The sequence below is a fragment of the Vigna umbellata genome, chromosome 3 (genome assembly GCF_029865625.1).
Source record: "Vigna umbellata cultivar VRB3 chromosome 3, Vumbellata_1.0, whole genome shotgun sequence".
NCBI lineage: Eukaryota > Viridiplantae > Streptophyta > Magnoliopsida > Fabales > Fabaceae > Vigna > Vigna umbellata.
Window position 1 is genome coordinate 29965384 of NC_142167.1, and position 27683 is coordinate 29993066.

The window sequence follows — 27683 nt, forward strand, 5'->3', positions numbered from 1 at the left end:
ACCACATTCATATGACCCCATTTGTCTATTACACTACAATATATCATCATAATTATAAAATGTTAAGTAACATCATTTGAATGGAAGCAAATGGAAGCAAATGTAACAAAATATGGACTAAAATACCAAACCTTAAGAGAAACCCATGCAAGCTTTTTAGCTGTAGCAGTAGATCTCCCAGATAACATCATATGTGCTGCAAGGGAACTATCAAAAGAAATTCTTTTAGCATACATTTATATAAAAAAATGAGCAGACATTGAGATTCTTACCAATCTACTGCATGTCTAAGAGGGCTGGGAGGAGACTTATGCAATGAACAAAACCAAACAGCCGTGTTCTCCGGTACGGAGATCACAAGTAGCTGCTAATGACACCTGAAATTGGTAATAACTTATGAATGATATACCAAAATTAATAAATGAATGTGTTGAAGTTAACAAACTTCACTTACCCATGTATATAAGGGAGAAAATATATCTCCTTCCCCGTTCCAAAGCAGGTGGTGATGTATGTCTGGATATCATCAAATTTATTTCTCTCACGGGTTTGGGAGGCCAGCAATTCACGTCCTGAAAGATTGGCTATAAAGGACCAGCAGGCAGAGAAGAAAAGGGAGTAGATTTTAGTAGGAATTAGGAGTAGTTTAGGACAGCCCTGGAAGAGGCTCTCGCCTCTTCCTCTTTCTCTTCCTCTCTGGATTTCCATTTTAAACAAACACCAACAACCTTCGTATTAGACAACTATGCCACAGGGCATTCTGGCTCTCAAAATCAGTACATTAAATCAGTTTATAATTTTCTCTTCATATATATCAATGTTCTTATTGCACCAAGTCTCAAACAATATATCATTCTCAACATTTATTCCAACTCAAAAATCAAACACAAAATAAAGAAGGTTTGGACAACTTACCGTGCAGCACCAACGGCAGGGACGAAGGAAGCACCAAAGGTGAGAAAGACGATGACGGCACAAGCAAAACCAAGGACTCCCGGCTGAGCGGCGGTCATGGTGGTGGAGCCAGCCCTTGGAGACAATAACGTCCGTGACGGCAAAGGCGGAAAACAAAGGCCTCTGGGAAGAAGACAATGGCGGTGCAGCGCGAAATAAATGAAGAAGAAAATAAATGAAGCAGCGTGCACGAAGATGAAACGAAAAAGCCTCTGGGAAGAAGAAACCGTGCAGCGCGAAGAAGAAACGGTGCAGCGCGAAGAAGAAAAGAAAGGGTCAGAACTTAAAAAAGCTATACTACCTCGGTTGGCAGTAATACCCGAAGCAATAAGACACTACCACCTCGTTTTTTAACGTAACCGAGGCATATAGTGTAAAAAATTGAAGCTTATATGTCTCGGTCCCTGGGAAAACCGAAGCCTAAAAGGGATTTCACACCGGTTGCAACCTACCCGAGGTCGTTCCTCTTGACCAGACTTGACCTTTCTGCTTCGGTTCTGCGCGCAACCGAAGCAGTATCCGTTTTTCAGACTTTTTGGCACCGGTCGTATCAGAACCGAAGCCTATACTGTCAGCAAAGTCACATCTGGCAGGCGTGGTAGGCGGAGCAGGCAGGCGTGGCAGGGTGGACCACACTTTTGGGCTTCGGTTTTGCCTATAACCGAGTCAGTAGGGTGCTTTAGGCACCGATTTTGATTCAACCGAAGTATATACGTTGATACGCTTCGGGTGGTGTACAACCGAAGCCTATATGGCGATTTCTAAGCCTCTTTTTTTACTAGTGTATTTAGAGGAAATGGCGAAGACAGATAGATGAATAATGAAGCTAGGGGCTAGAGTGAGGAAAGAAGAAAAGGAAAGTAAAAAATGAGATATTGAAATTAATAAATTGAAATTGAAATTGTAGGAAAAACAGTGTGGGCATGATACATAGTGGGTATCAGATGAATTTGACTAATTTGGTGGGTTGTGAAGTTCCTTATCTTGTAGTGTGTTTTCCACCCTTTAATCTAACATGGGAAAAGGCTATTGAGGATGGAGTGAATGTGTAAAGAAAATTGGTCCAACCCATCTCTCAAACTGTATCATTAAATCACCTTCATTGACTAAGGACATTCTGGACTACCAGCCACAGCATTATTTATTTCCCCTTTCACATCAATTTTTTTATTTAAATGATTAAAAATTTACATTCATTAAAGATAAATAATAAATTAAATAATTACCTTTCTACATTATTCATCTAAAATGCTTTTTCTCAATTCACCAATCACCAACTAGTCAATTCTTCCTTCTACACTATTCAGTTTTAACCCTTTACCATTTCCTCCTCAAACTCACCTCTCAACACGCATTCTTCGTAATGCCACAATTCAGCTAACGTATTTTTAATTTTTCAAAAACAAAATTCGATTTTGTTTCTTACTTTCACAATTATAAATTTTATCCTTATATCTTTTTAATTAATTGTTAATAATATATATAAATATACACGTCCTTTTAAGTTTAGCAGTTAGTAAAACTGCCTTTTACTTCGTTAATGCATGGTTTCTGATATATTCTTTGTTTTACTCTTTATTTGTTTTTAGTATCCTCACCTTCCACTCTTATGATAATGATAATTGAGATTCCCTCTTACTTTCACAGTTATAAATTTTATTCTTATATCTTTTTAATTAATTGTTAATTTTTTAATATATATAAATATACACGTCCTTTTAAGTTTAGCAGTGAGTAAAACTGCCTTTTACTTGGTTAATGCATGGTTTCTGATATATTCTTTGTTTTACTCTTTATTTGTTTTTAGTATTCTCACCTTCCACTCTTATGATAATCATAATTGAGATTCCCTCTTACTTTCACAATTATAAATTTTATTCTTATATCTTTTTAATTAATTGTTAATTTTTTAATATATATAAATATACACGTCCTTTTAAGTTTAGCAGTTAGTAAAACTGCCTTTTACTTGGTTAATGCATGGTTTCTGATATATTCTTTGTTTGACTCTTTATTTGTTTTTAGTATTCTCACCTTCCACTCTTATGATAATAATAATTGAGATTCCCTCATACTTGTTTGATTGTTTCAAAGTAACTAATTCAGACTCTTTCTCTGGATACTCTGTTGCACTCTGTTTCCATAACAATAAAAATCGCCTATAAATCTTTTATTATATCATTTTATCCATTTCCTTTTTCTACAACAATATAATATAATATGTTAAGTATACACCAATTATCTCAATACTCATGAAAATACAAAACAAAGATATAAAAGATATTTAATATTTATACTAAAAAACTGTTAAAACTTAGCAGAGTAATTCGTGTTTTCATGATTTGTCATTTGCAAAATGTATGATTCAATAGAAGAAGTTAATATATTGTCTCTGTGGCTCTGTGTTTTCAGAGCACATTTAAAATATCCTAAACTCAAAACACATAAAAATATGTGCTCGGCAGAAGGAAGGACCATCTGGTTTTTGTTACAAAGATGGAACATGACATCAAATAAGGATAATATGTACTTAGAGATCGATCGATACACAACGTGGTCAGACAGATTCATCAGAGCTTACTGTTCTTACTGGTAAGACTGATTCATCAGAGCGCACACAATATAAGTCGATGGAAGATCTTGGGTCAAGACGTGGTACTAACACAATATAACAGAAAACCACATCATTTCCACTAACAATCGAGACACACAACAAACAATTGTACTAAAATAGACGGTTATCATGAGAAGACAATACCCATTTTCAATAATATCAATTAAACACAAACCCAAGTCTAATGAATTAATACCTGGCAGGTGCAGAAGGCAATTGGAGCTCCACCTTATCTCTTCCAACGGGAACAAACCAACCTAGGGTTTCAAAATTCGGGATTTCCAACCTCCAAAGAAACAAGAACAATAATCGGTCAATGTAACATTATATATACTATGAAAATGAAGCAAATTTAGATTACTTACCAGATGAAGGTTTCAACTAACCACGGAGGTCGTCCTACAGTGTTTGCTGAACGAGATTGTTTCGGCAGGCAACGACGCACAACCACATTTAGGGAAAACGCTTCCAAGCCCTTTAGTGTGTTTGATAGAAGAGCCTTTCACTGCGTTCGACAGAGGAGACTTCAAGTTAGCCTTTGAGAGAGGTTCAACGAGGGAGAAGGTTGCAGTAGCATACAGAAGAACGCTCCATGAGGGAGAATAAGCCTCAACGAGGGAGAAGGTTGCAGTAAGTGAGGAAGATTAATGACGACAACGAGGCATAGGTACGAGTGGAGAAGGACGAATAGCTAGGGCTCGAGAAGGGGAGAAACTTGGCTCGAGGGAGGGAGGGAGAAAAGTGATACTTCTATATTATTTAGTTTTATTTTTTAATTATTAATTATCTCCATATCCGTATAAAACATCAGCGGGTAAATATTTTGTCAACTTACATACGGTATTACATACGGATCTATCCCTGGAAAAGGTCCCGCTTACACGCGCCAATTTTACCCACTGATATTATATACGGATAATCCGTATATAACATTTTACCTCATTATATACGGATTTTTCCGTATGTAAGGCTATTCCACAGATCCGTATATAACATCCGTATGTAACATCCCTATTATATACAGATAAAAATCCGTATATAATAATCTGTATATAATTGCCATTTTTCTTGTAGTGTCAAGTCTTCTTTGTAGACTCTCTTCCTCCCCTTCTGGCCACAATTCCTTTAAAAACTCACCTAATACATCAAATAGAAGTGTATTTAAGGTTATTCATTACACTTTGTTCCATTAATTTAATAACCATAGCAACAGTTTAAGCATTACCTAATAGTATCCAAAAAGGAATAACAATAACCAACTAAAACATCACCAAACAAATTTATCATACTGCACCAGAATTCAACAAACCAAATTCTTTGAATTTGGACAACTTTTGGCCAAAGAAATTAATCAAACAGTAGCTTATCCAAAAATTATGCACTAGACAAAGTCCCTAGTTTGGTGGTTTGATACTAAAACACGTATGGAAGAAATTTAAACACACAGCTCAATGTTCAAGAAACTTTGTTTGTTGATTTTATTTGTGTTTAAACTCTAAAATGAGTTATAAACAGCTAGCAGCTCAAAATCACTACTCCACTTCCATTTTAACTCAAAAAGTGATGGTTTAGAAAGAAAATCTTCATATAAATCAATACACTATGACCCAATGAGGTGCATAAGACTTTATTTTTAATTCTTTCTTCCTTTTTTAAACTTTTCTAAAGTGTGAACAAAGTTCAAATGGGAAGATTGAAGAGTGCTACTAACAGGTCAGAAGTATCAAGAGAGTGAGGTGTTGGGTTAACTTCAACAACACTTTTAAACCATTCAATCAATATCAAACTTCATTTCTAATAAACACTTTTAAATAATTAAAAATAACATAAGCTCTACAACCATACAATTCAAATAATTAATTAGAATTAAAAATCAGAATCAATTATCAGTTAGCCAAAGAATGTGTTGAAACAGATTTTTTTGGTGCAGGGAGACTAACTGAAGCTCTTCTTCCTCTGCTCCAACTCTCCACTTCACTAAGGATTGTCACATTCTTTCTTTGAGAATGAAGAAAGCATCAATTAATCTTTGCCAAAGCAATGAAACCAGACAAGTTGTTATCACTTCTCTTCCTATGGTTGCATAGATTTTTACTTATGAATACATATGTCTAGTTTCACTAAATCCAAATAAGAAAACAAAGTCCTGTAGACTAGTTGCCTTTCAATATATATATATATATATATATATATATATATATATATATATATATATATATATATATATATATATATATAATTCAAGCTTTCAATTCAGAGTATCATATTCAGCCTATAGAGTTGCCATATATAGCTTAATTGCTAACTCTATATTAATTTATATTAGCTTTTTTTTACTGGCTAATAAAATTTGTGAAGTTATTAAAAGTTATTCTTTATATTGTATAAATATAAAGCTAAACCCCAAAGTCATGATATCATTTAGCTGAGCTTTATCTACACGGCCACTGCATCAACCAACAAAGTCATCCCTCCATAACTTTTCAACCAACCAAAACACCATTGGTTGCTTAACTAATAGAACAAAACCTCTTGCTATAATGACATGCAATTCTTACTACCCTTGTGCATGTTATGTTCTCTACTTGAGTGCATAGAATCTGTATAAACATTTTTCTGGACTAATCTTAATTGCTCAACTTCCTGCATTTGGTAATCTTTTATGAAATAACTTTTATGAAGTTTGTACTAATTTAATCCATAATAGGATCTCCAACATTCTTCGTATATAGGAATAGTCTTATTAGGCAAGGGCTATCAATCTGATGCACTGTATATGGCCTAAATTTTCAATGAGGAACAATGCACCATCACACTTCAACCTAATATCTCTTCCTTCCACAAAAACATTACATTCTATTCATAAAAACTTCATAATTCATATAAATCATTCATATAATTTGGTTGATCAACTTATACTATATTGTGAAAAGTATGATATTGTTGTCATGTATTCACATCTGTATGTATATATATATATATATATATATATATATATATATATATATATATAGATATAGACGTGGCAGCATGATAGAGTATATGAAATAGTCTCAACTTTCATGAAGAAAGTAGATCATTGACTGTTCACCGTTTTTACCTACTATTTTTTTCCTTATAAACTGTGGCAACTTTGCTGCTACATGGAATTGGTTTTGGTAGTACCAGAACTTCAATTCTGATGTACTTGCATGCTAATTTTAGGAATATCATTATAGCAATTTCTTCTGTCATTACTCTCTCCTAACAAGGAACATAACTCATCAACAAACATAACAACCAAATGGATAACAAATTAACTTTTCATTCCAACCAATTAATTAAGAAATCCCAAAATCAGGTCAATGTAGATTGTGATGCTTAAATCGTGAAGCTTGCTCTCAAAGATCCATGCCAGTTCATCAACTCACAACTCTACACTCATTCTTTCGTTTTTAGGAGAGAATAATTCAGCACTGCAATTTTGGATCAACCTTACATTGATATCACCTACCAAACCAGAACACAACTTCCTTATCGCCTAAGAAACTAGATTACATGTGTTAAATTCTATCTCATATATATTACAAGAAAATATACTTAGTTTTGAATCACAGAGAAAATGAAGTTACCCTTTTCTAATTATCAATGAAAACAAAAAAGATGAAGGGAAAAAAACACATTTTGTTGAACTAAAACTAAGTTTCATTTTCCCTGCTTGGTTCAGATGTTCTGATTTGATGTAGTCACCTAAATGTGGAAGAAAGTGTTTCTGTTTTAGGAAGTTATATCCACCAACAAACTGTTTCTGATAGCTGAAAACTGAAAACCAACTTTTCTAAATGTTCTAAGGAATTTCTTTTTATCATGACCCAAGAATGGTGCACCCACCCACCTCAATTTTCCTACTTCCTACATCTCTAATTCCATTTTAACTTACAAATATCATATGGTTGTCTCTTTCATCGTTATTTTCATTGATCTACATTTTAATTAACTAAAAATAAAAATAAGCTTGTGAGTGAAATGAAGTTTGAATGCACTATATTGAGTGCAACTTACTTATAAGGTTATGGGTATTAGGTATAGGACAGAGATATCAATGTCCATGTAGGTCAGACTTACCTTCTATAGGTCTATACATTGACCTTGACAGGAATATAACACCTTTAGAATTTAAATCAGTATATATATATATATATATATATATATATATATATATATATATATATATATATATATATATATGCCTCCAATTTTGGCCTTAAATTAAGTGTATGATAATGTTTGTTACTGAAAATTTATGACTGTTCCAACCCTTTACCTTTAATGATATGGCCAATTATACACCAAAGAGTGACATCTAACAACCCAAATATGAGAAAAGGAACTGTTCCATTAAAATAAGGAACTCCCACTATTGTGTAAGATTTGAAGTTAACAGTAAGTAGTGAAATTTATCAGTAGCATATATTAAAATAAGGAACTCCCACTGTTGTTTTAGGAACTTGTTCTCCAAACATTATTTTACACATGTTACAAACTTGAAATTGAATTATATACCATGTTGGACATCACAAAGGAAGAAATTATACAATATAACAACTGATAGACTGATTTTGGAACATTTTTTGTTGATTTTGCATGGTTAGAGAAATCATTTTTACCTAGTAGAGATCTAGAGTGCTACTTTTTTGGACCTCGGGATAGGAAATACCCGAATGAGTTTACAACAAATACAACAACTCGTGTAGGGTACTGGATGTCCATTGGAAAAGATAGGAAGGTGTACTATAGAGGCAGAGCTCCTCAAGGAATCAAAACTGATTGGGTAATGCATGAGTATTGCCTTGATGACAAAGAGTGTGAAGACACCACCGGATTACAGGTATGTGTGTGTGTGTGTATATATATATATATATATATATATATATATATATATATATATATATATATATATATATTCAACCTATATTAAAATATCAACAATGATACGTACACATTTTAACAGTATAATAACTTCATGTTTATCTTTTATATCTTTCTTTATGACACATTTAATAAGTTATCAATATCACATTATCATCTTTTCTTATGTAACCTTTCTATCACATAATATTATTTTAGTATCTCACATTGTTATCATTTTCACCTCTCTATATCTCTCATAGTGTGTGCACACCGACATTTGTATTCAAAATATGTAACTATTAGCCCATAAAGTAAAGCTCTCAATGCCTACTCATATTCAAAAGTGATTAAAATAAGACAAAAGAATAGTAACCCTATAGCCACGGCAGACCTATTATACAAAACCAGTAGCAATTCAAATGTAAGATACATTAAAATTATATTTGAAGAAAGTTGATAATGGCTATTTGTTATCAGCTTTCATAATCAAGTGATATTAGCTTGCTTTAGTTTTAAAATGGCTATTTATAAAAAACGCATTAGCAATCAAAATGACAACTTTGAACAATATTTTCTATAACAAATCATATTGCACAAACTAATTAGAGTTGAATATCTTGTTAGATATCTTGTTTTTATCTCTATTATGGATTAATTAATATTGTTTGTACTTCTTAATTAGAGTTGAATTTTTGTTGTTCTTATATTCCATGAGGTATTATGTTCTTTCATGTTATGAAATTTCAATTTTATTTCTATTTTGAAATGCATCAATTCTTTTGTTGAGGGGGAGTTTTTCCACTTTTTACTTTTTGCTTATGATAAAAAAGGGGGAGAAAACTTCTAATTTAAGTAGTGCAGTTATTACTAACATGTTTGTAAGTATGAAATCTGTGCAGGAAATTAGAAATGCTTTTAACAAGAAGATATTTTTGATCATCATCAAAAAGGGGGAGATTGTTACCAATGAGGAGCATTGGTATCTTGAAGCTACTGTGAAATTTTGATGATGATAAAAGCTGAAGAATTGAAGACTCTAAATGCATCTTTGTTAAACGCATTTTGTAGAAACAAATGTATAGGATAAAATTTAATAATGTAAAAACTCTTAGAAGTTTTCGTATTTAGTGAGTCATTGAACAAATAATCGATTATCAAGAGGAATAATCGATTATCACGAGCCAGTTTAGAAGAGAGTTGCTTAAATAATCGATTATTACATAGAATAATCGATTATCACTGTTTCATTTAATTCTGTCAAAGTCTCTGGAATAATCGATTATTGCTCGGGATAATCGATTATCACTTTTTTGAAAACCCCATAACGGACACAAATAATCGATTATCACTTTTTTGAAAACCCCATAACGGACACAAATAATCGATTATCACTTTTGATAATCGATTATCAGTGGCAGTTGGGAGATGTCTTTTCAGTTTTTGACCCTACACGAAACTAGGCTTATAAATAGAGGTCTTCACAACTCTTAGAAAGAACTTTTCAATTGAGAGTATTAGAGCTTTGTGCCTAATGGAAGCTCTCTGTGAGTGAAAAGGATCTATGCCATTTTGAGAATACAGTTTGTCTAAGGAAGTTTTCAAAGTGATAGAGTGCTCTTGCCTGGTCTTGTGAATAAGTGATAGGTGTAAACTTTACTTGTTTTTGTTGCTTAAATTATTGTGCTTTTGAGTAAGTTTTAGTGTTAATTCTCATGAAAAGTATATAATTGTTGATATAAGTATAATTTTGACTGTTTAAATGTTTTTTGATGCTTTTGTTTGTTTATTTCGAAGTAGAATAAGGATTGGATACTATCAAAGACTTGGAGCACGTCATTTGGCTGTCGACATCGAGAAGAGGACGTTGTTCTTCCGAGAGTTTCACGCCCGGGGCACGAAAGAGAGGGCGCCGGGCGCATTTTTACAGAGAGGCTCGCGCCCGGGCGTGAGAGAAAGGGCGCCGGGCGCTATTTTACAGAGAGGCTCGCGCCCGGGCGTGAGAGAAAGGGTGCTGGATGCTTGTCGCCCAGCGAGTGGACGCTCGTCACATAGCGAACGGACGCTCGTTGACCAGAGAACGAACGCCCATCGAACAACAAGCCAGGACGCTCGTCCACCGCGCAGAGGAGGCTCGACCAGCGCGCAGAGGACGCTCGTCCAGCAAGTGGATGCTCGTCAAGAGAGCGGAGAACGCTTGCCCAGCTGGCAGAGGACGCTCGTCCAAACGCTTGTCGCCCAGAGAGGACGCTCGTCCAGCGCACAGAGGAGGCTCGACCAGCGCGTAGAGGACGCTCGTCCAGCAAGTGGACGCTCGTCAAGAGGGCGGAGAACGCTCGTCCAGTTGGCAGAGGACGCTCGTCCAGCGAGATGTGGACGTTCGCCCAGCGAGACGCTCGCTCAGCGAATAGACGCTGCTCGCCCAGCGAAAAATCACTTACAGCCCTTCTCTTTAAAAACGCGATCCAGAGGCAGAAACCAGGAGTTCTGACGGAGAGGAGACCAGAGGACGCTGCAGCTGCTGTCCAAGTGCTTCCATGGTGGAAAACCACCAATTTCCACAATCCAATCCATCATTTCTCGCTTCTATGATGTATATGTGTAACTAAAACTCCATTTCACTAGGGTTGAGAGTAAAGTTCTGAAACTCTTTGTAATTTCTCTATTAATGCATGATCTTGTATGAATTTTGTGTTCTATCTTTATTATTCATGCCTACGATGGGAATCTGAGCTATTTGAACGGTTAAATCATTGGGAAATGTATGAGACCGCGGACCTAGGATAGAACAACTAAAGGATTTCAAGTCCTAGACATAGGATGGAATTTTTAGTCATCTGTGACATTGTGTTTAAGGCAAATCTGATAACTGAATTAGCTAAGGGATTAGTAATTTAGTTTTATTGATTCTGAACTGTCATCTGAGGGATCAGTGGCTGCATGCGCCTAGGATGTCGATGCTAAATTCTGAGGAATTGTGTTAGTAGAAAATTACCTGAGTGAAGAACTTGAATTTCAACCCTAGTGAACTTTAATTCGACTGTTTTTACCACTTTAATTTCATCTGTATGCAAATCTTAAGTTTGTTACAAAATTACATTTATTATTCGCTAAATTAGTAAACTTTAATCAATCTGTGAATCAAAACAAATCTCTTGGGAAAACGATTTCCGGACTTACCGGTTTATTACTTGAACGATCCAGTACACTTGCCGAGGTCTCAACAATAAGAGAAGCTCGCGTTTTGTGTGTCAAAGGTCGGAGCGGTTCTCTTCAAGTTGGCTGAGTAGGTTCTTCCGTTCGTTTGTCGAAGGAAGGTGTTTTCTATTCTTTGCTTATTTTGATTATCTGATTGTAATCTACAAACCATATTTTAGTGAAAAAAGGTTAATCACTATTCATAGTGATTAACGACTGGACGTAGAATCTTTTGATTCGAACCAGGATAAAAATCCAATGTGTCAACTTTTCTATTCCTTACACTCGTTACTGTTTTATGCACATCAATTGTTTGTTAAATTTTCTCTAAGAAAAGTGATTTTCTAAAACGGACCATCATTACTTGATTTGTGACCGTAACACGCTTTCCGAGTATTTATTCCGCTGTGCGACTCTATAACGGTACCGATTGTTCCAACAATTGGTATCAGAGCTTGCTTTGATAGTTTTTCAAATTTTTCGAAAATGGGCGGTCATAACCAAGTTTATGCTGAGGGTGCTTCTTTTGATAGACCTCCTTTATTTACGGGGGAAAATTATGCGTTTTGGAAAATAAGAATGCAAATATTTTTAGAGTCAATTGACAGAGGCATCTGGGAAGCCGTGCAAAATGGTCTATATATTCCTAAAAATATAGTTGATGGTGTGAAAGTAGAAAAATCATATTTTGACTTGACTGTTGAGGAAAATAGAAGAGCCCAATTTGACATTAAGGCTCGGAATATAATTTTATCTGCACTAACCATTGATGATTTTTTCAAAGTATTTGTTTACAAAACTGCTCAGGAAATGTGGAAATTTTTAAGAGTCACTCATGATGAAGTATCGAATGTGGCTAAGTTGACTTGTTCGAACTCATGCTCTACATCAAACTCCTCAAGCTCAAGTTATTCTAATGAGCAAGAAAATCTATGCTTGATGGCCAACGATAAATCATCTGAAAGCAAAATCTTGAAGGAAAAGAAGGACTATCAAGGTTCCTCTTCAAGCTTCAAATGTTATGGATGTGGTGAAAGAGGCCATGTGAAAGCTTATTGTTCAAGCAACAAAAGAAATAAAGAAAGAAAAGAAAAGAAAATTCACAAGAAGAAGAAGGTTCACATTGCTTGGGAGGATAATGCATCAACCACCTCTAGTTCAAGTGATTCTGTTGAAGAAGTCAACTTGTGTTTGACGGTTAAAATTGATGACACTACAAGCCAAGTAAGTTGCTCTAGCCTTGACACTAGTGAATTTGATGTACAAAAGGCTTTTCTTGAATTGCTTGATGAATTTGGTCCAAGGAAGCGACCTTGCATCAACCCAACATAAAGCACACAGGTTTTGGGCAAAGGTGGGAACTTTGCGAAGCGGGCATTGAGGAAAAGGTAGAGGGTATAACGGGAAATGAAAAGAGTGATCGAAAACCAAAGGATGCGTTTGATTTGTGGAGCAGAGAAGGAAGCCAAGTCCATCCCCCACTTGACAGCGCGCTTGGCTTCTCGATTCAGCTCGTTCCGGCTCATCTTGGCCTCGAGATTCGCGTCAGAGGTGGATGATAGTGGAGAGTTGGGTGTTCGAAGTTTCGGACGAGACGAAGCGAGCGTGGCAAACGAGAAGCGGTGAGAGATATGCGATTTTTAGATGTACTGGGGTGAGGTGGTGGAGGAGAAAGAAGGTGGTTGTGGTCGTGGTGGTGGTGGAGGAGGAGGGGAAGGGTGACACAAGTGCGGTGGTGGTGGAACCATGGGCAACAAGGACGCAGGCGAGACCACTGGCAGCACAGGGGGCAGCGCGGCGAGCCAAGGAGTGGCAGTCGTGGACGCAAATGAAGAATGGGAGAGCACGAGGAAGAAGAAGCTACACAGAGGAATGAGAGAGCACGAGAGGAAGAAGTTGTTGGGCGGAAATGAAACCTGTGTAGGATTTTCAGAAGATGAATGGAGCTACTACCTCGGTTACTAACGAAACCCGAGGTAATACAACCATATGGCACCGGTTAAAAGCAGAACCCGAGGTATAAAGTGCCACTCAACGACCTCGGTTCCTTGAGCGCAGGTGTATAGGCATCGGTTGCCTAGCAAACCGAGGCAATAACGCTTTTCAAAAAGTTGTCAGACAGAAAAGTCTAATTTGCAGTGCTATGTGTAGAGTTATAGGTCTCGGGTCTTCTACTAACCGAGACAATATCACTATTCCGTCTCAGGACAAGGTGTAACCGAGGTATATAGCTTTATACGCTTCGGGTTTTGCGTAACCGAAGCGTATATGACGCGTCAAAAGCCACTTTTTTTACTAGTGAGACATTTATCCATTAATAAGTTATCAACCAATTTAAATAAATTATACATAAATAAGTTCGTGATCATGTTATAAAAGAATAACTTGCCTATAACTAAGTTATTTAAAGAATAATTCGTGAGTAAAGTTGTTCAGATATAAACATTTTATTTGTTGATATGACTAACTTTATGATAAGTTTTCTACCCGTGAGTAATTTTCTTTTTTCTTACCTACAAAATTGTGTCGTTGGTTTCGTTATTACAAGATATATATGTTAAAAAAACAACCTTGTCCCCCACATTTCGGATCTATTATAAGGTCTCAATAACATTGCTATATTTGATATAATGAAAGATAATAGAAATTGTCACAGACAACATAATAGAGCAGACATACAATACATTTATTTATTGGTTTCCGAGGATCAACGATGCTTTAATCAATTTCATGGCAGTACTAGTGTCTTGTGTACTATCTGTGGACCCATTAGAGCATTTCATATCCTTAACAATCATAAGTAGTGCTACTATGAATGCGTAGTCCACGTTGGGACAGACCGAGACTTTGAAGCCACCATTATTCTCAACCTACATTAGTTTAAGACAGAAACATGTAAATGTTATTTGTATAATTCTTAGAGATATCATAAATATCAACAGTATATAGGTATCTAAGTCACGAAGTTATTATAGTATAGATTTCATATCGGATTATATAAACAAAATATACTATAAGTATGTATATATAAGTATGTGAAGTTTAATTAGACTTATATTTACTTTAATATAAAAATAAAATTAATTTATACAAATAAGAACAAATATCATTTTAACAATCTTGTCTAAAGAGATTGAGTTAAGATTAATTTTATTAATAACATATTTAAAGTTTACTTCTGAAAAAAAAAAACAAAGAACTACTAATACATATGTAAAAGGATATACTAAATTAGTAACCCATACTTTGGCTACAATGGTAGGAGATTCACCGGCATAAACTGTGCAAGAATTTGTACTTCCATAAATGATGACTCTAAAGTCGCTTTCTTTTTTGTCTTGATTGTTTGCGAGGAACACATTCAATTTAGCAATCCCAGGTGGAATCGATTTATTGGTTTTTCTCACAGAAAACAGCAATTTAGATGAATCGGTGCTTTCACCATTGAAAACTTTGCATCGCTCATGAATCGTCACGGCGTGCATAATGGAAATTAATTAAGAATAAGAATAACATGGATAGTGTAGCGATACACATAATACCGACCCACCTTATGCAAATTTTCTCACACAGGATTAATTAAAAATAATAAGACATGAATATTAAAGAAATCAGATATATCCATCTCATGCAAATATTCGAAAATTTTATTACAATAATCATAATAAATATACAATCTGGAAGAAATCTACTTAATAATATAACCAATTCTATTATAAGTAAGGTCAAATAATTATTAATATAAAAATAAACAATAATATGAGATAGAAGAGTAGAGACATATATATTAATTTTAGAAAAAAAATTGTAACTCTAAAAGGGTATTTAAGTATAGATTGGATTGATAAGACAGAAAAAAAAATACAAAACACTTAATGTTTTACCAAAATAGACCATCATAACTATAACACCTAGTTTAGTTTAGTGGCTAAAATGAAAAATTAAAGTATAGATTATCTGTGTAGTGGGCGAATATGAACTACCTAAAAGTAATTAAGTTGAGTATGAGTATAGATAGATGCATGAGAAAGCAAACCTTTCTGTATAAAGTGACTATGGGTTTTTGTTTATCATCAAATAAGACACGACGGTTATGAAGTGTGCAAAAAGCATTCTCCATATGAAAGAGACGATCACCGTTTTCATTGTAAGTGATTCCTGTCTCAGTATTAATCTGTAGAGTTATAGAGTGAGGAGAATAGTAGAAAGGGTTGATAACTGAGACTTGATCTGCCATTGGAGAGAGGAAGGTATCTGATGGGACAAAAGTGTCTTTATTTATGTGTTGTATATGCCAATTTATAGAGCAACGGTTACTAATACCACTTGCAATAATATAGTATTTGTCAATAAATAATATTATCAACAAATATTTTTTTATTTATCAATAAAATATCTCTTGATAAGTGGTATTTACTAACAAATTTACTTATAGATGTAATTTACTTATTAACAAAGTTGTATTTATTAACAAATAAACTGAACAACGCCATACCTTTTATACTGTAAAATAGACAAAAGATAGTGAGAGACAACCAATCAAAACTAATGTGGTATGCGAGAAAATGACAATAAATAAGGAAAAAGAAACCTCGGTGCATGTTAGTCCACTAGTTAAACCTATTAATTACATGACTGATTCGCACATGGTATCGAATTTCTGGAATCTCAGAGAGAGAGATTGAGAGAAAAGAAAAGGAAGAAAGGAAAGAAGAAGAGAAGAGAGAGAGAAGAAATAGAGAAAAGAGAAGAGAGAAGAAGAGAGGAATTAAGAAGAGAAGAGAGAAAAGAAGAAGAAAAGAAAGAAAGGCAAGAAAAAGAGAAGAAAGAAAAGGAGAAATTGTTACTGATGACAAATCCTATTCTTTCAAAGACGGTGGAACCTAAAAGGGAAGGTTTCCAAATCTTTACTTCTTTTCCAATAATTGATTACTTTTCAATTTTTGACTTTTCTTTCAAACCAATTGTCATGAAAACATTTTCAAAATATGACAATTCAAATCTTGAGTTATTGTTATCTTTAAGAAAACAATTAACTCAAGATAAAACTGAATTTGAACTTCTAAAATTTTCAAAGATTACTAATCAAAGTATTAGAAGTTCTTATTCTCTTGTTTTTAAAGAAAAATTCTTTCTTGGATTGATATTAATCGAAGATATATTTGATGTGTATTGCAGATTCGTGTTTGATCCAGGAGGAAGAAAACTAGATCTAAAAGAATAAGGCCACTCCGAGATGGCCATGCTCCCAAAGATTGTGTGGAGCTTCTTCATAAGGCGATTGCCAGATTTGAGGACAAATCTTTTTTTTAAGAGGGAGGGTATGATGGAATCGTACTTGACGTAGTCCTCCTTTTGTATTTTTACTTTTTATAGTTTAGCTCTTAAGGAGCATGGGTTACTATAAATACCCAGCTCCTCTATTGTATTGTTACTTTTGAGATTAATGAGAATTAAGTTTTCTGAAATAGAAACAATTCTCTCTTGAAAGTCAGGCTAGAGAGTCCAAAGACTCCCTCTAGCCACCTTCCAAGCACCTCTCTCACTTTCATTTTCCACTGCCACCGTGCTTCTCTCATCACGCAACATCACCATTGCTCCAATCCGCGTCATTGGCGTCAGCACACGCGTCCTCTTTTCCCTCGCGCCTCAGACACGCACATCCACATTCTCTTTCTCGTTCCTTCACTCTCGCCCAGAACCGCACCACTTCTTCGCGTCTCACTCTCGCTCTCGAGAGTCCATTGTCTCCAACCTCAGATATGTCGTTTTCCCCATTTTAACCGATTGTAAGCCACATTCTACCTCGTCTTCATCCTTTTCGGCCATAGAACTTCATCTTCACCGAACAGTTCTTCGATCTATGGCCTTCGTTAGGGTTTCCTCGACCTTATCTATTTTCCTTCATCTCCACCGTTTGAACCTTAGATCTTAGGGTTTTCTTGATTCTCTTCATAGTTTAGTAGTTCTCCTGAGAGTCATTCTTCGATTTCGAGTTCCTCAACATTCCGCTGCGTCTTCACTCTCGGAGAGAGCTTCGAGGAGGTCCGGTTCGTGTTCACGCATCTTCAATCGATCTCTCCTCGGTGTTCGTCCATCAAGTGGTATCAGAGCCAGGTTGAACACGCTTCGAAGGTAAGTATCTCGGTTCGTCTCTGTTCTGAGTTTTCTTCCATTTTTGAGTTGTTTCAATTCTTCTGTTCTTGCGCCTAGGATGTCGATGCTAAATTCTGAGGAATTGTGTTAGTAGAAAATTACCTGAGTGAAGAACTTGAATTTCAACCCTAGTGAACTTTAATTCGACTGTTTTTACCACTTTAATTTCATCTGTATGCAAATCTTAAGTTTTTACAAAATTACATTTATTATTCGCTAAATTAGTAAACTTTAATCAATCTGTGAATCAAAACAAATCTCTTGGGAAAACGATTTCCGAACTTACCGGTTTATTACTTGAACGATCCAGTACACTTGCCGAGGTCTCAACAATAAGAGAAGCTCGCGTTTTGTGTGTCAAAGGTCGGAGCGGTTCTCTTCAAGTTGGCTGAGTAGGTTCTTCCGTTCGTTTGTCGAAGGAAGGTGTTTTCTATTCTTTGCTTATTTTGATTATCTGATTGTAATCTGCAAACCATATTTTAGTGAAAAAAGGTTAATCACTATTCATAGTGATTAACGACTGGACGTAGAATATTTTGATTCGAACCAGGATAAAAATCCAATGTGTCAACTTTTCTATTCCTTACACTCGTTACTGTTTTATGCACATCAATTGTTTGTTAAATTTTCTCTAAGAAAAGTGATTTTCTAAAACGGACCATCATTACTTGATTTGTGACCGTAACACGCTTTCCGAGTATTTATTTCGCTGTGCGACTCTATAACGGTACCGATTGTTCCAACAATTGGTATCAGAGCTTGCTTTGATAGTTTTTCAAATTTTTCGAAAATGGGCGGTCATAACCAAGTTTATGCTGAGGGTGCTTCTTTTGATAGACCTCCTTTATTTACGGGGGAAAATTATGCGTTTTGGAAAATAAGAATGCAAATATTTTTAGAGTCAATTGACAGAGGCATCTGGGAAGCCGTGCAAAATGGTCTATATATTCCTAAAAATATAGTTGATGGTGTGAAAGTAGAAAAATCATATTTTGACTTGACTGTTGAGGAAAATAGAAGAGCCCAATTTGATATTAAGGCTCGGAATATAATTTTATCTGCACTAACCATTGATGATTTTTTCAAAGTATTTGTTTACAAAAGTGCTCAGGAAATGTGGAAATTTTTAAGAGTCACTCATGATGAAGTATCGAATGTGGCTAAGTTGACTTGTTCGAACTCATGCTCTACATCAAACTCCTCAAGCTCAAGTTATTCTAATGAGCAAGAAAATCTATGCTTGATGGCCAACGATAAATCATCTGAAAGCAAAATCTTGAAGGAAAAGAAGGACTATCAAGGTTCCTCTTCAAGCTTCAAATGTTATGAATGTGGTGAAAGAGGCCATGTGAAAGCTTATTGTTCAAGCAACAAAAGAAATAAAGAAAGATAAGAAAAGAAAATTCACAAGAAGAAGAAGGTTCACATTGCTTGGGAGGATAATGCATCAACCACCTCTAGTTCAAGTGATTCTGTTGAAGAAGTCAACTTGTGTTTGACGGTTAAAATTGATGACACTGCAAGCCACCAAGTAAGTTGCTCTAGCCTTGACACTAGTGAATTTGATGTACAAAAGGCTTTTCTTGAATTGCTTGATGAATTTGGTCCAAGGAAGCGACCTTGCATCAACCCACCATAAAGCACACAGGTTTTGGGCAAAGGTGGGAACTTTGCGAAGCGGGCATTGAGGAAAAGGTAGAGGGTATAACGGGAAATGAAAAGAGTGATCGAAAACCAAAGGATGCGTTTGATTTGTGGAGCAGAGAAGGAAGCCAAGTCCATCCCCCACTTGACAGCGCGCTTGGCTTCTCGATTCAGCTCGTTCCGGCTCATCTTGGCCTCGAGATTCGCGTCAGAGGTGGATGATAGTGGAGAGTTGGGTGTTCGAAGTTTCGGACGAGACGAAGCGAGCGTGGCAAACGAGAAGCGGTGAGAGATATGCGATTTTTAGATGTACTGGGGTGAGGTGGTGGAGGAGAAAGAAGGTGGTTGTGGTCGTGGTGGTGGTGGAGGAGGAGGGGAAGGGTGACACAAGTGCGGTGGTGGTGGAACCATGGGCAACAAGGACGCAGGCGAGACCACTGGCAGCACAGGGGGCAGCGCGGCGAGCCAAGGAGTGGCAGTCGTGGACGCAAATGAAGAATGGGAGAGCACGAGGAAGAAGAAGCTACACAGAGGAATGAGAGAGCACGAGAGGAAGAAGTTGTTGGGCGGAAATGAAACCTGTGTAGGATTTTCAGAAGATGAATGGAGCTACTACCTCGGTTACTAACGAAACCCGAGGTAATACAACCATATGGCACCGGTTAAAAGCAGAACCCGAGGTATAAAGTGCCACTCAACGACCTCGGTTCCTTGAGCGCAGGTGTATAGGCATCGGTTGCCTAGCAAACCGAGGCAATAACGCTTTTCAAAAAGTTGTCAGACAGAAAAGTCTAATTTGCAGTGCTATGTGTAGAGTTATAGGTCTCGGGTCTTCTACTAACCGAGGCAATATCACTATTCCGTCTCAGGACAAGGTGTAACCGAGGTATATAGCTTTATACGCTTCGGGTTTTGCGTAACCGAAGCGTATATGACGCGTCAAAAGCCACTTTTTTTACTAGTGAGACATTTATCCATTAATAAGTTATCAACCAATTTAAATAAATTATGCATAAATAAGTTCGTGATCATGTTATAAAAGAATAACTTGCCTATAACTAAGTTATTTAAAGAATAATTCGTGAGTAAAGTTGTTCAGATATAAACATTTTATTTGTTGATATGACTAACTTTATGATAAGTTTTCTACCCGTGAGTAATTTTCTTTTTTCTTACCTACAAAATTGTGTCGTTGGTTTCGTTATTACAAGATATATATGTTAAAAAAACAACCTTGTCCCCCACATTTCGGATCTATTATAAGGTCTCAATAACATTGCTATATTTGATATAATGAAAGATAATAGAAATTGTCACAGACAACATAATAGAGCAGACATACAATACATTTATTTATTGGTTTCCGAGGATCAACGATGCTTTAATCAATTTCATGGCAGTACTAGTGTCTTGTGTACTATCTGTGGACCCATTAGAGCATTTCATATCCTTAACAATCATAAGTAGTGCTACTATGAATGCGTAGTCCACGTTGGGACAGACCGAGACTTTGAAGCCACCATTATTCTCAACCTACATTAGTTTAAGACAGAAACATGTAAATGTTATTTGTATAATTCTTAGAGATATCATAAATATCAACAGTATATAGGTATCTAAGTCACGAAGTTATTATAGTATAGATTTCATATCGGATTATATAAACAAAATATACTATAAGTATGTATATATAAGTATGTAAAGTTTAATTAGACTTATATTTACTTTAATATAAAAATAAAATTAATTTATACAAATAAGAACAAATATCATTTTAACAATCTTGTCTAAAGAGATTGAGTTAAGATTAATTTTATTAATAACATATTTAAAGTTTACTTCTGAAAAAAAAAACAAAGAACTACTAATACATATGTAAAAGGATATACTAAATTAGTAACCCATACTTTGGCTACAATGGTAGGAGATTCACCGGCATAAACTGTGCAAGAATTTTTACTTCCATAAATGATGACTCTAAAGTCGCTTTCTTTTTGGTCTTGATTGTTTGCGAGGAACACATTCAATTTAGCAATCCCAGGTGGAATCGATTTATTGGGTTTTCTCACAGAAAACAGCAATTTAGATGAATCGGTGCTTTCACCCTTGAAAACTTTGCATCGCTCATGAATCGTCACGGCCTGCATAATGGAAATTAAATAAGAATAAGAATAACATGGATAGTGTAGCGATACACATAATACCGACCCACCTTATGCAAAATTAAAGTATAGATTATCTGTGTGGTGGACGAATATGAACTACCTAAAAGTAATTAAGTTGAGTATGAGTATAGATAGATGCATGAGAAAGCAAACCTTTTTGTATAAAGTGACGATGGGTTTTTGTTTATCATCAAATAAGACACGACGGTTATGAAGTGTGCAAAAAGCATTCTCCATATAAAAGAGACGATCACCGTTTTCATTGTAAGTGATTCCTGTCTCAGTATTAATCTGTAGAGTTATAGAGTGAGGAGAACAGTAGAAAGGGTTGATAACTGAGACTTGATCTGCCATTGGAGAGAGGAAGGTATCTGATGGGACAAAAGTGTCTTTATTTATGTGTTGTATATGCCAATTTATAGAGCAACGGTTACTAATACCACTTGCAATAATATAGTATTTGTCAATAAATAATATTATCAACAAATATTTTTTTATTTATCAATAAAATATCTCTTGATAAGTTGTATTTACTAAAAAATTTACTTATAGATGTAATTTACTTATTAACAAAGTTGTATTTATTAACAAATAAACTGAACAACGCCATACCTTTTATACTGTAAAATAGACAAAAGATAGTGAGAGACAACCAATCAAAACTAATGTGGTATGCGAGAAAATGACAATAAATAAGGAAAAAGAAACCTCGGTGCATGTTAGTCCACTAGTTAAACCTATTAATTACATGACTGATTCGCACATGGTATCGAATTTCTGGAATCTCAGAGTTTTAACTGTGAAGTCAACCAGAGTCTTCTTCTACTTGCAGCAGCAATTCATTAACTACCATACTTCAGCCGTGAACTTTGACTAAGTCGTATCGTTTGTTTAAGTTAACTCGTGTATCTATGGATACCATACGTTATTGCAATGTTCTTTAAAGAGCTAGTTGTCCTTTTAGGATATTATTAGGTGTCCTAGCTTTTAAATCTGACCAATAAACCTCTTTAATAAGAGCTAGTTGATGACATGCCTAATAGAACTCTACCACACTTTGCTTAGTAATTTAGCACACCATATGCCCCTTGACCCAGTTTTCTCTTTGAAATTGAGAAAAATTATGAAAGCAATGGATGGCCAAATCCTTAAGTATAAAATGTCTACATTCGTTGTTACTTAATACACAGTTTTATTCTTAAAAACATTTAAAAAAAAAAAGAAGGGAAAAAGAGTTTTTAAACTGACTTAGCCAATCAAATTTAAAAAAGAAAGACATTCACTAGTGCAGCGAGGGGCTTTTACCGCGGTTGATTTTCACTATACGTCGCGGTTCTTGAACCGCGGCATATTCAGCCGCGGTAGTAAGTCAGACACTTTATGTCGCGGTTCGAACCGCGGTATATAGGCTGCGGAATATGCCGCGGTTGTCTAGGGAACCGCTGCCTAAATTCATTTTTTTTAAAAAAAAAAATTAAAAAAAAAATTAAAAAATGCACTATATGCCGCGGTTGTGGTTAGAACCGCGGCATATTCCCCTGCAGTTTTTTAAAATTGCAGGTCTGTTTTTGTGATATCCACTACCACAAAAACAGACCTGCATATAAAAACATTTACAGAAATTCAATTTCAACATAACAAACACATGTTCAAATGTATTTCAACATCAAATAAAGTAGAGAGTCTAAGAAAATTCTATCTAATCAAATGCATTGTTTAAATCTAAATCTAAGAACTACAAGAACTACAACACACATTACCAAAACTATAGCAAAAATCATATCATACATTACCAAAACTATAACAATTTCATGCACTATCAAAATTAAAGCAAAAATTATACCAAAACTATAGAAACTTCATACATTACCAAAACTATAGCATTATGCAAAAATTAATGAAGAAATCACGTTAAAAATGCAAATGGACATAAATACCTGGAAGAGGAACGGCGGCGGAGAGGGTGAAAAACGCAACACAACGGCGGCGGAGAGGGTGAAAAACGCCAGGAAATCACGATTTTGAACGGCTAAAACTCGTTTTTATCGTCAAAAACGAATAATGACCGAACAATTTTGAGTTTAAACGGTTAAAAACGCAAAATCTGAGATGAAGGGTGGTTCGGAGGAAGAGGAAACGCGAAAACAGAGAGAACGCGCGAGGAAGACGATGCACTGTTCCAAGTTTTGTTTTTTAACTCTGAACGGGAGAATCTACCGCGGGTTAACCCCCAACCGCGGCATATACTAATTTAAAAAATTATCAGAAATGGCATTTTTGAAATTATTTTCAAACTATATGCCGCGGTTCAGCGGGCAACCGCGGCATAAACCTCGAAATATTTCAAATAAACATTAAATTAATTTCATATAGGAGAATATGCCGCGGTTCCCTAGAGAACCGCGGCATATACCCCTGAAACGTGTTCAACACAACTGTCTCCCCAACTGCCTTTCACAGAATTCGAAAAGTTACAGGGGGTATATGCCGCGGTTCTCTGGGGAACCGCGGCATATACCCCCTGTAACTTCTGAAATTCTCTGACTGGCAGAGAAGTTGAGACGTTACAGGGGTATATGCCGCGGTTCCCCAGAGAACCGCGGCATATACCCCCTGTAACTTTTCGAATTCTCTGACCCAGTCAGCACCTGCAATAAATTGGCAGGGTATATGCCGCGGTTGTGCAGAGAACCGCGGCATATACTCTGTTATTTAATTTTTTATTCATACGTGGCGTCAAAGGCAATGGTTGACTGGGGTATATGCCGCGGTTCCCATTAGAACCGCGGCATATAGGTTCGTTTTATTTACAAAACTGCCACCGCGCACCATTATGCTGCGGTTTTCGTTGAACCGTGGCATAATGTGCGCTGTAAAAACCCGATTTTTTACTAGTGATTGTTAAGATTAATCATATTATATATAAAGTATTGTTCGTTTTGGAATCTGTCAAAGACGTCTTTTTAAATTGTTTTTTATTTCTTATTTCTGATTTTTAATAAATGTGAGATTATTGGGTACGATAGAAAGACAATTTAATTATATTCTTTGTAAGCATATGAATCAAACAAGTTCCTACTTCCTAGCATTTGTTTCTGGTTTCTGTTAATAGAAATTTCAATTCCATCGAATTGCTTTTGTAATGGTTGCTGATCAATTATGGAGGAAAATCCGAAAAAAGATACACACAGCTAATTAAGAATCTCTTTAACAGATTCGTGTATGTAGGCTACAAGTAGAAAGGCAGGAAAACTGTTACGTAAAGCAAAAGGTGACGATGGAGGTGATTAGCATGTGATTATCATTGATGACAAAGCCATGTTGTGAAAAATATATATGATCCTCGTTTTTGTGCATCATGAAGGTAATTAAATGTGATTAATCAGTACAACCAAGTTGTTTATGCATGCCTCGAAGCACATGTTGCTATAATCATTCTTACTCACTAATCATAAAGCTAAAGCCTAGGTCCCCCGATAAGGAAGATATATAAAATGCCCAAAAACATCAAGACAGACTGTCTCAAGTTTTTGCTTTTCTTTAGAATAAGCAACAGGGTGAAAACAATGAATGAACTCGTATGACTCATGCAAAGCAACATTAGTAATATTCATTTCTTTATATTTTCAAGTACAAGTCATAGCCATCTACCCCTAAGCATGGATAATTAGGGGTGAGCAAATCAAACTAAACTGCACTGCACTACTAAAAACTGTATTGAACTAAAAACCAGTTCAGAAAAACTAAACTGCACTAAAAAATAGTTCAGAAAAACTGAACTGTTTTTGTTTTATTAAACTGTACTGAACTGAACTATACTTAACTGTACTAAACTACACTATAAACTGAACTGAACTACTAACTATACTAATTTTGAACTGAATTATACTAATTTTAACCAAGAACTGCACTAACTATACAACACTAATAACTACAGCACTAACTAGTAAATTTGAACCAGAAATATGATTCAGTAAATGTGGTGGTTGTACCCATAATTCAAGTAGAACTTTAACTTATATGGTGAGAACAATAGCAGTAGCTCTCCTAGGCACAGATGACAGTAGCAACTTATCACGATGCAGATATCAGCGGCAATGTAAACAGTGCAGGTTATCAGCAGAAGCGATAGGACAGTAATTATTACCATTAGAAAATGTAGAATCTGAGTCAAAACATGAAATACTGGAATCATCCAAACGACAAAGGGGAAAGCTTACTTTATAAAACCTGTAGTGAAGAATTAAACAAACTAAAATTACAGAAAAATATAAAGTAAGCAACAACAGCACGCACACATATGCGTAGGTTAAAATCTCAATAAGCTATGGACCTTTGCAACATTTAAAGACAAAAAAATGCAAGAGGACTGACAATTATCTCCTGCTCTCTTATAATCAATAAAAGAAGAGATTTAAATAACTACATTAAAGTTAAAAACTTCAATTTGTGCCAAGAAGACATGAACAAAGCGTGTAGATGACAACCAGAGGAGAAGAAATATTTGTTTAGATACCAAGCAAAACTTACCACTGAAGTTATGACATATAGATTATTAAAAAATTATTTAGATCCTTATTCCAGGGTAAATCAATAAACCTCACTGGCCCACAAATTATTGCTATCAAATTATGAGATAAACACAGAAAAAGAGCACGACTGAAACTAAAAGTAGTTCTACCTTGCCATCATACTCTTTCTTCAGCAATACTTCTGGAGCAATATATGCTGGGGTTCCCACGGTTGAGTTAGGTTGTGAATGAAGCATTGAAGACTGCCAATAACAAAATCTATTAGATATGTAGAAAATATAGCAATTATCAAAGCAGATTATTTGAAAAAAAATAGAATACAATGGTGACCTAAATTTGTTAAGGTACAAATTAGATAAAAAAGAAATAATGTGTAGGATCTCACAAGACAAAGCCAATTGATAAATAAAAAGGATGACCTCAAAGTGTCATTGCATGCAAACGTAAGATCTATTTTAATTACCAAGTACCATAAATATGACACAAATACAAGATGAATTATCTTAACACCACCACAAAGGTTTGCTGTGAGCTAAATATCAGATGCCTCAAGACACTAGGAAACTTTTCATAGATTTAGATGTTCCCCTGTATGTGAATTGTGAAACATCAAAACACAAGAAGAATGTTCAAAGATATAAACAGCACAGAAAGGTGTTACAAAAAGTTAACCCATTCATACAAGGATCCAAAATTCCTTAACAAACACCTGACAACCTGGTGAATTTGGGACTCCCCTTTTATAGGAGTAGGAGCCTCAACGAGGTTCCAACTTAAGACATTGGGCTCGTTGCAAGACTTTTAAGCCATTCATCCAAGGATAAGAAATTTCTTAACAAAAGGGAATGGCGATTATCAACTAAATTCAAATTTGGCCAAGCCCTAAATATTGGGAACTTGGAGAACTTAGTAGCTCCAGTTTTCTATACAGCAAACTACCTTCATAATTTTGTGGAAAAACACAAGAAAAACCTCCCCCTACAATCAGAAAGCAGAGCTGGCCAAATTTTCCAATGTACCCATAGCCTTTGCCCCAAAATCAGGAGCAAGCTTCACCATATTAGATCAGATGCGTGGGTTAAAATCTCAAAGCAGCATTAGTAACGAGAGGATGGCGAGCAGCAAGTCGGCAACGAACTTCAATGGCGGCAAGCGAAAACTGTGATGGAGAAAGGGAAAAGAAAACTCACCTTTGACGAGGGCAGAGTGCAGCAAGTGACGAGCGAACCTTTGACGAACGGGAAGTAACGAGAGGACGGCGAGCAGCAAGTCGGCAACGAACTTCAATGGCGGCAAGCGAAAACTGTGATGGAGAAAGGGAAAGGAAAACCTAATTTTGAGAGGAAATGTGATTGAGAAAAAGAATTGGGAAACTGAAACAGTTAACTGATTAACTGTACTAGAATAAAAACAGTTCAGTATTTTTAAACTAAACTATTAATAAGTATAATTAGTTTTAAGTAAAATTAGTTTAAGTTTTTTAAGTTTAAAACAGTACAGATAAACTATAGTTTAAGTTTTTTTAATTAACTA

At 35.5% G+C, this 27683-nt stretch overlaps 2 protein-coding genes and 1 long non-coding RNA gene across 4 annotated transcripts; all 3 read right to left on the reverse strand.

Moving 5' to 3' along the window:
* Window positions 1-3760: 3760 nt before the first annotated feature.
* On the reverse strand, window positions 3761-27542 carry LOC148202220 (uncharacterized). Of its 2 annotated transcripts, none has more exons than XR_015784631.1 (4): window positions 27341-27542; window positions 26300-26392; window positions 3934-4073; window positions 3761-3854 (listed from the first exon to the last, which is right to left on the reverse strand). It is a non-coding gene; the product is annotated as an uncharacterized LOC148202220 (long non-coding RNA). The 2 variants fall into 2 exon arrangements; XR_015784630.1 differs by having other exon boundaries at window positions 3934-4176.
* LOC148202221 (protein LURP-one-related 15-like) lies at window positions 14209-15153 on the reverse strand. Its single transcript, XM_088110592.1, has 2 exons — window positions 14899-15153; window positions 14209-14523 (listed from the first exon to the last, which is right to left on the reverse strand). The coding sequence occupies exons 1-2, from the start codon at window positions 15136-15138 to the stop codon at window positions 14344-14346; spliced, it is 420 nt and encodes a 139-aa protein (XP_087966718.1). The 5' UTR covers window positions 15139-15153; the 3' UTR covers window positions 14209-14343.
* On the reverse strand, window positions 20709-22020 carry LOC124845847 (protein LURP-one-related 15-like). Its single transcript, XM_047323033.2, has 3 exons — window positions 21772-22020; window positions 21361-21594; window positions 20709-20986 (listed from the first exon to the last, which is right to left on the reverse strand). The coding sequence occupies exons 1-3, from the start codon at window positions 21970-21972 to the stop codon at window positions 20807-20809; spliced, it is 615 nt and encodes a 204-aa protein (XP_047178989.1). The 5' UTR covers window positions 21973-22020; the 3' UTR covers window positions 20709-20806.
* Window positions 27543-27683: the final 141 nt, after the last annotated feature.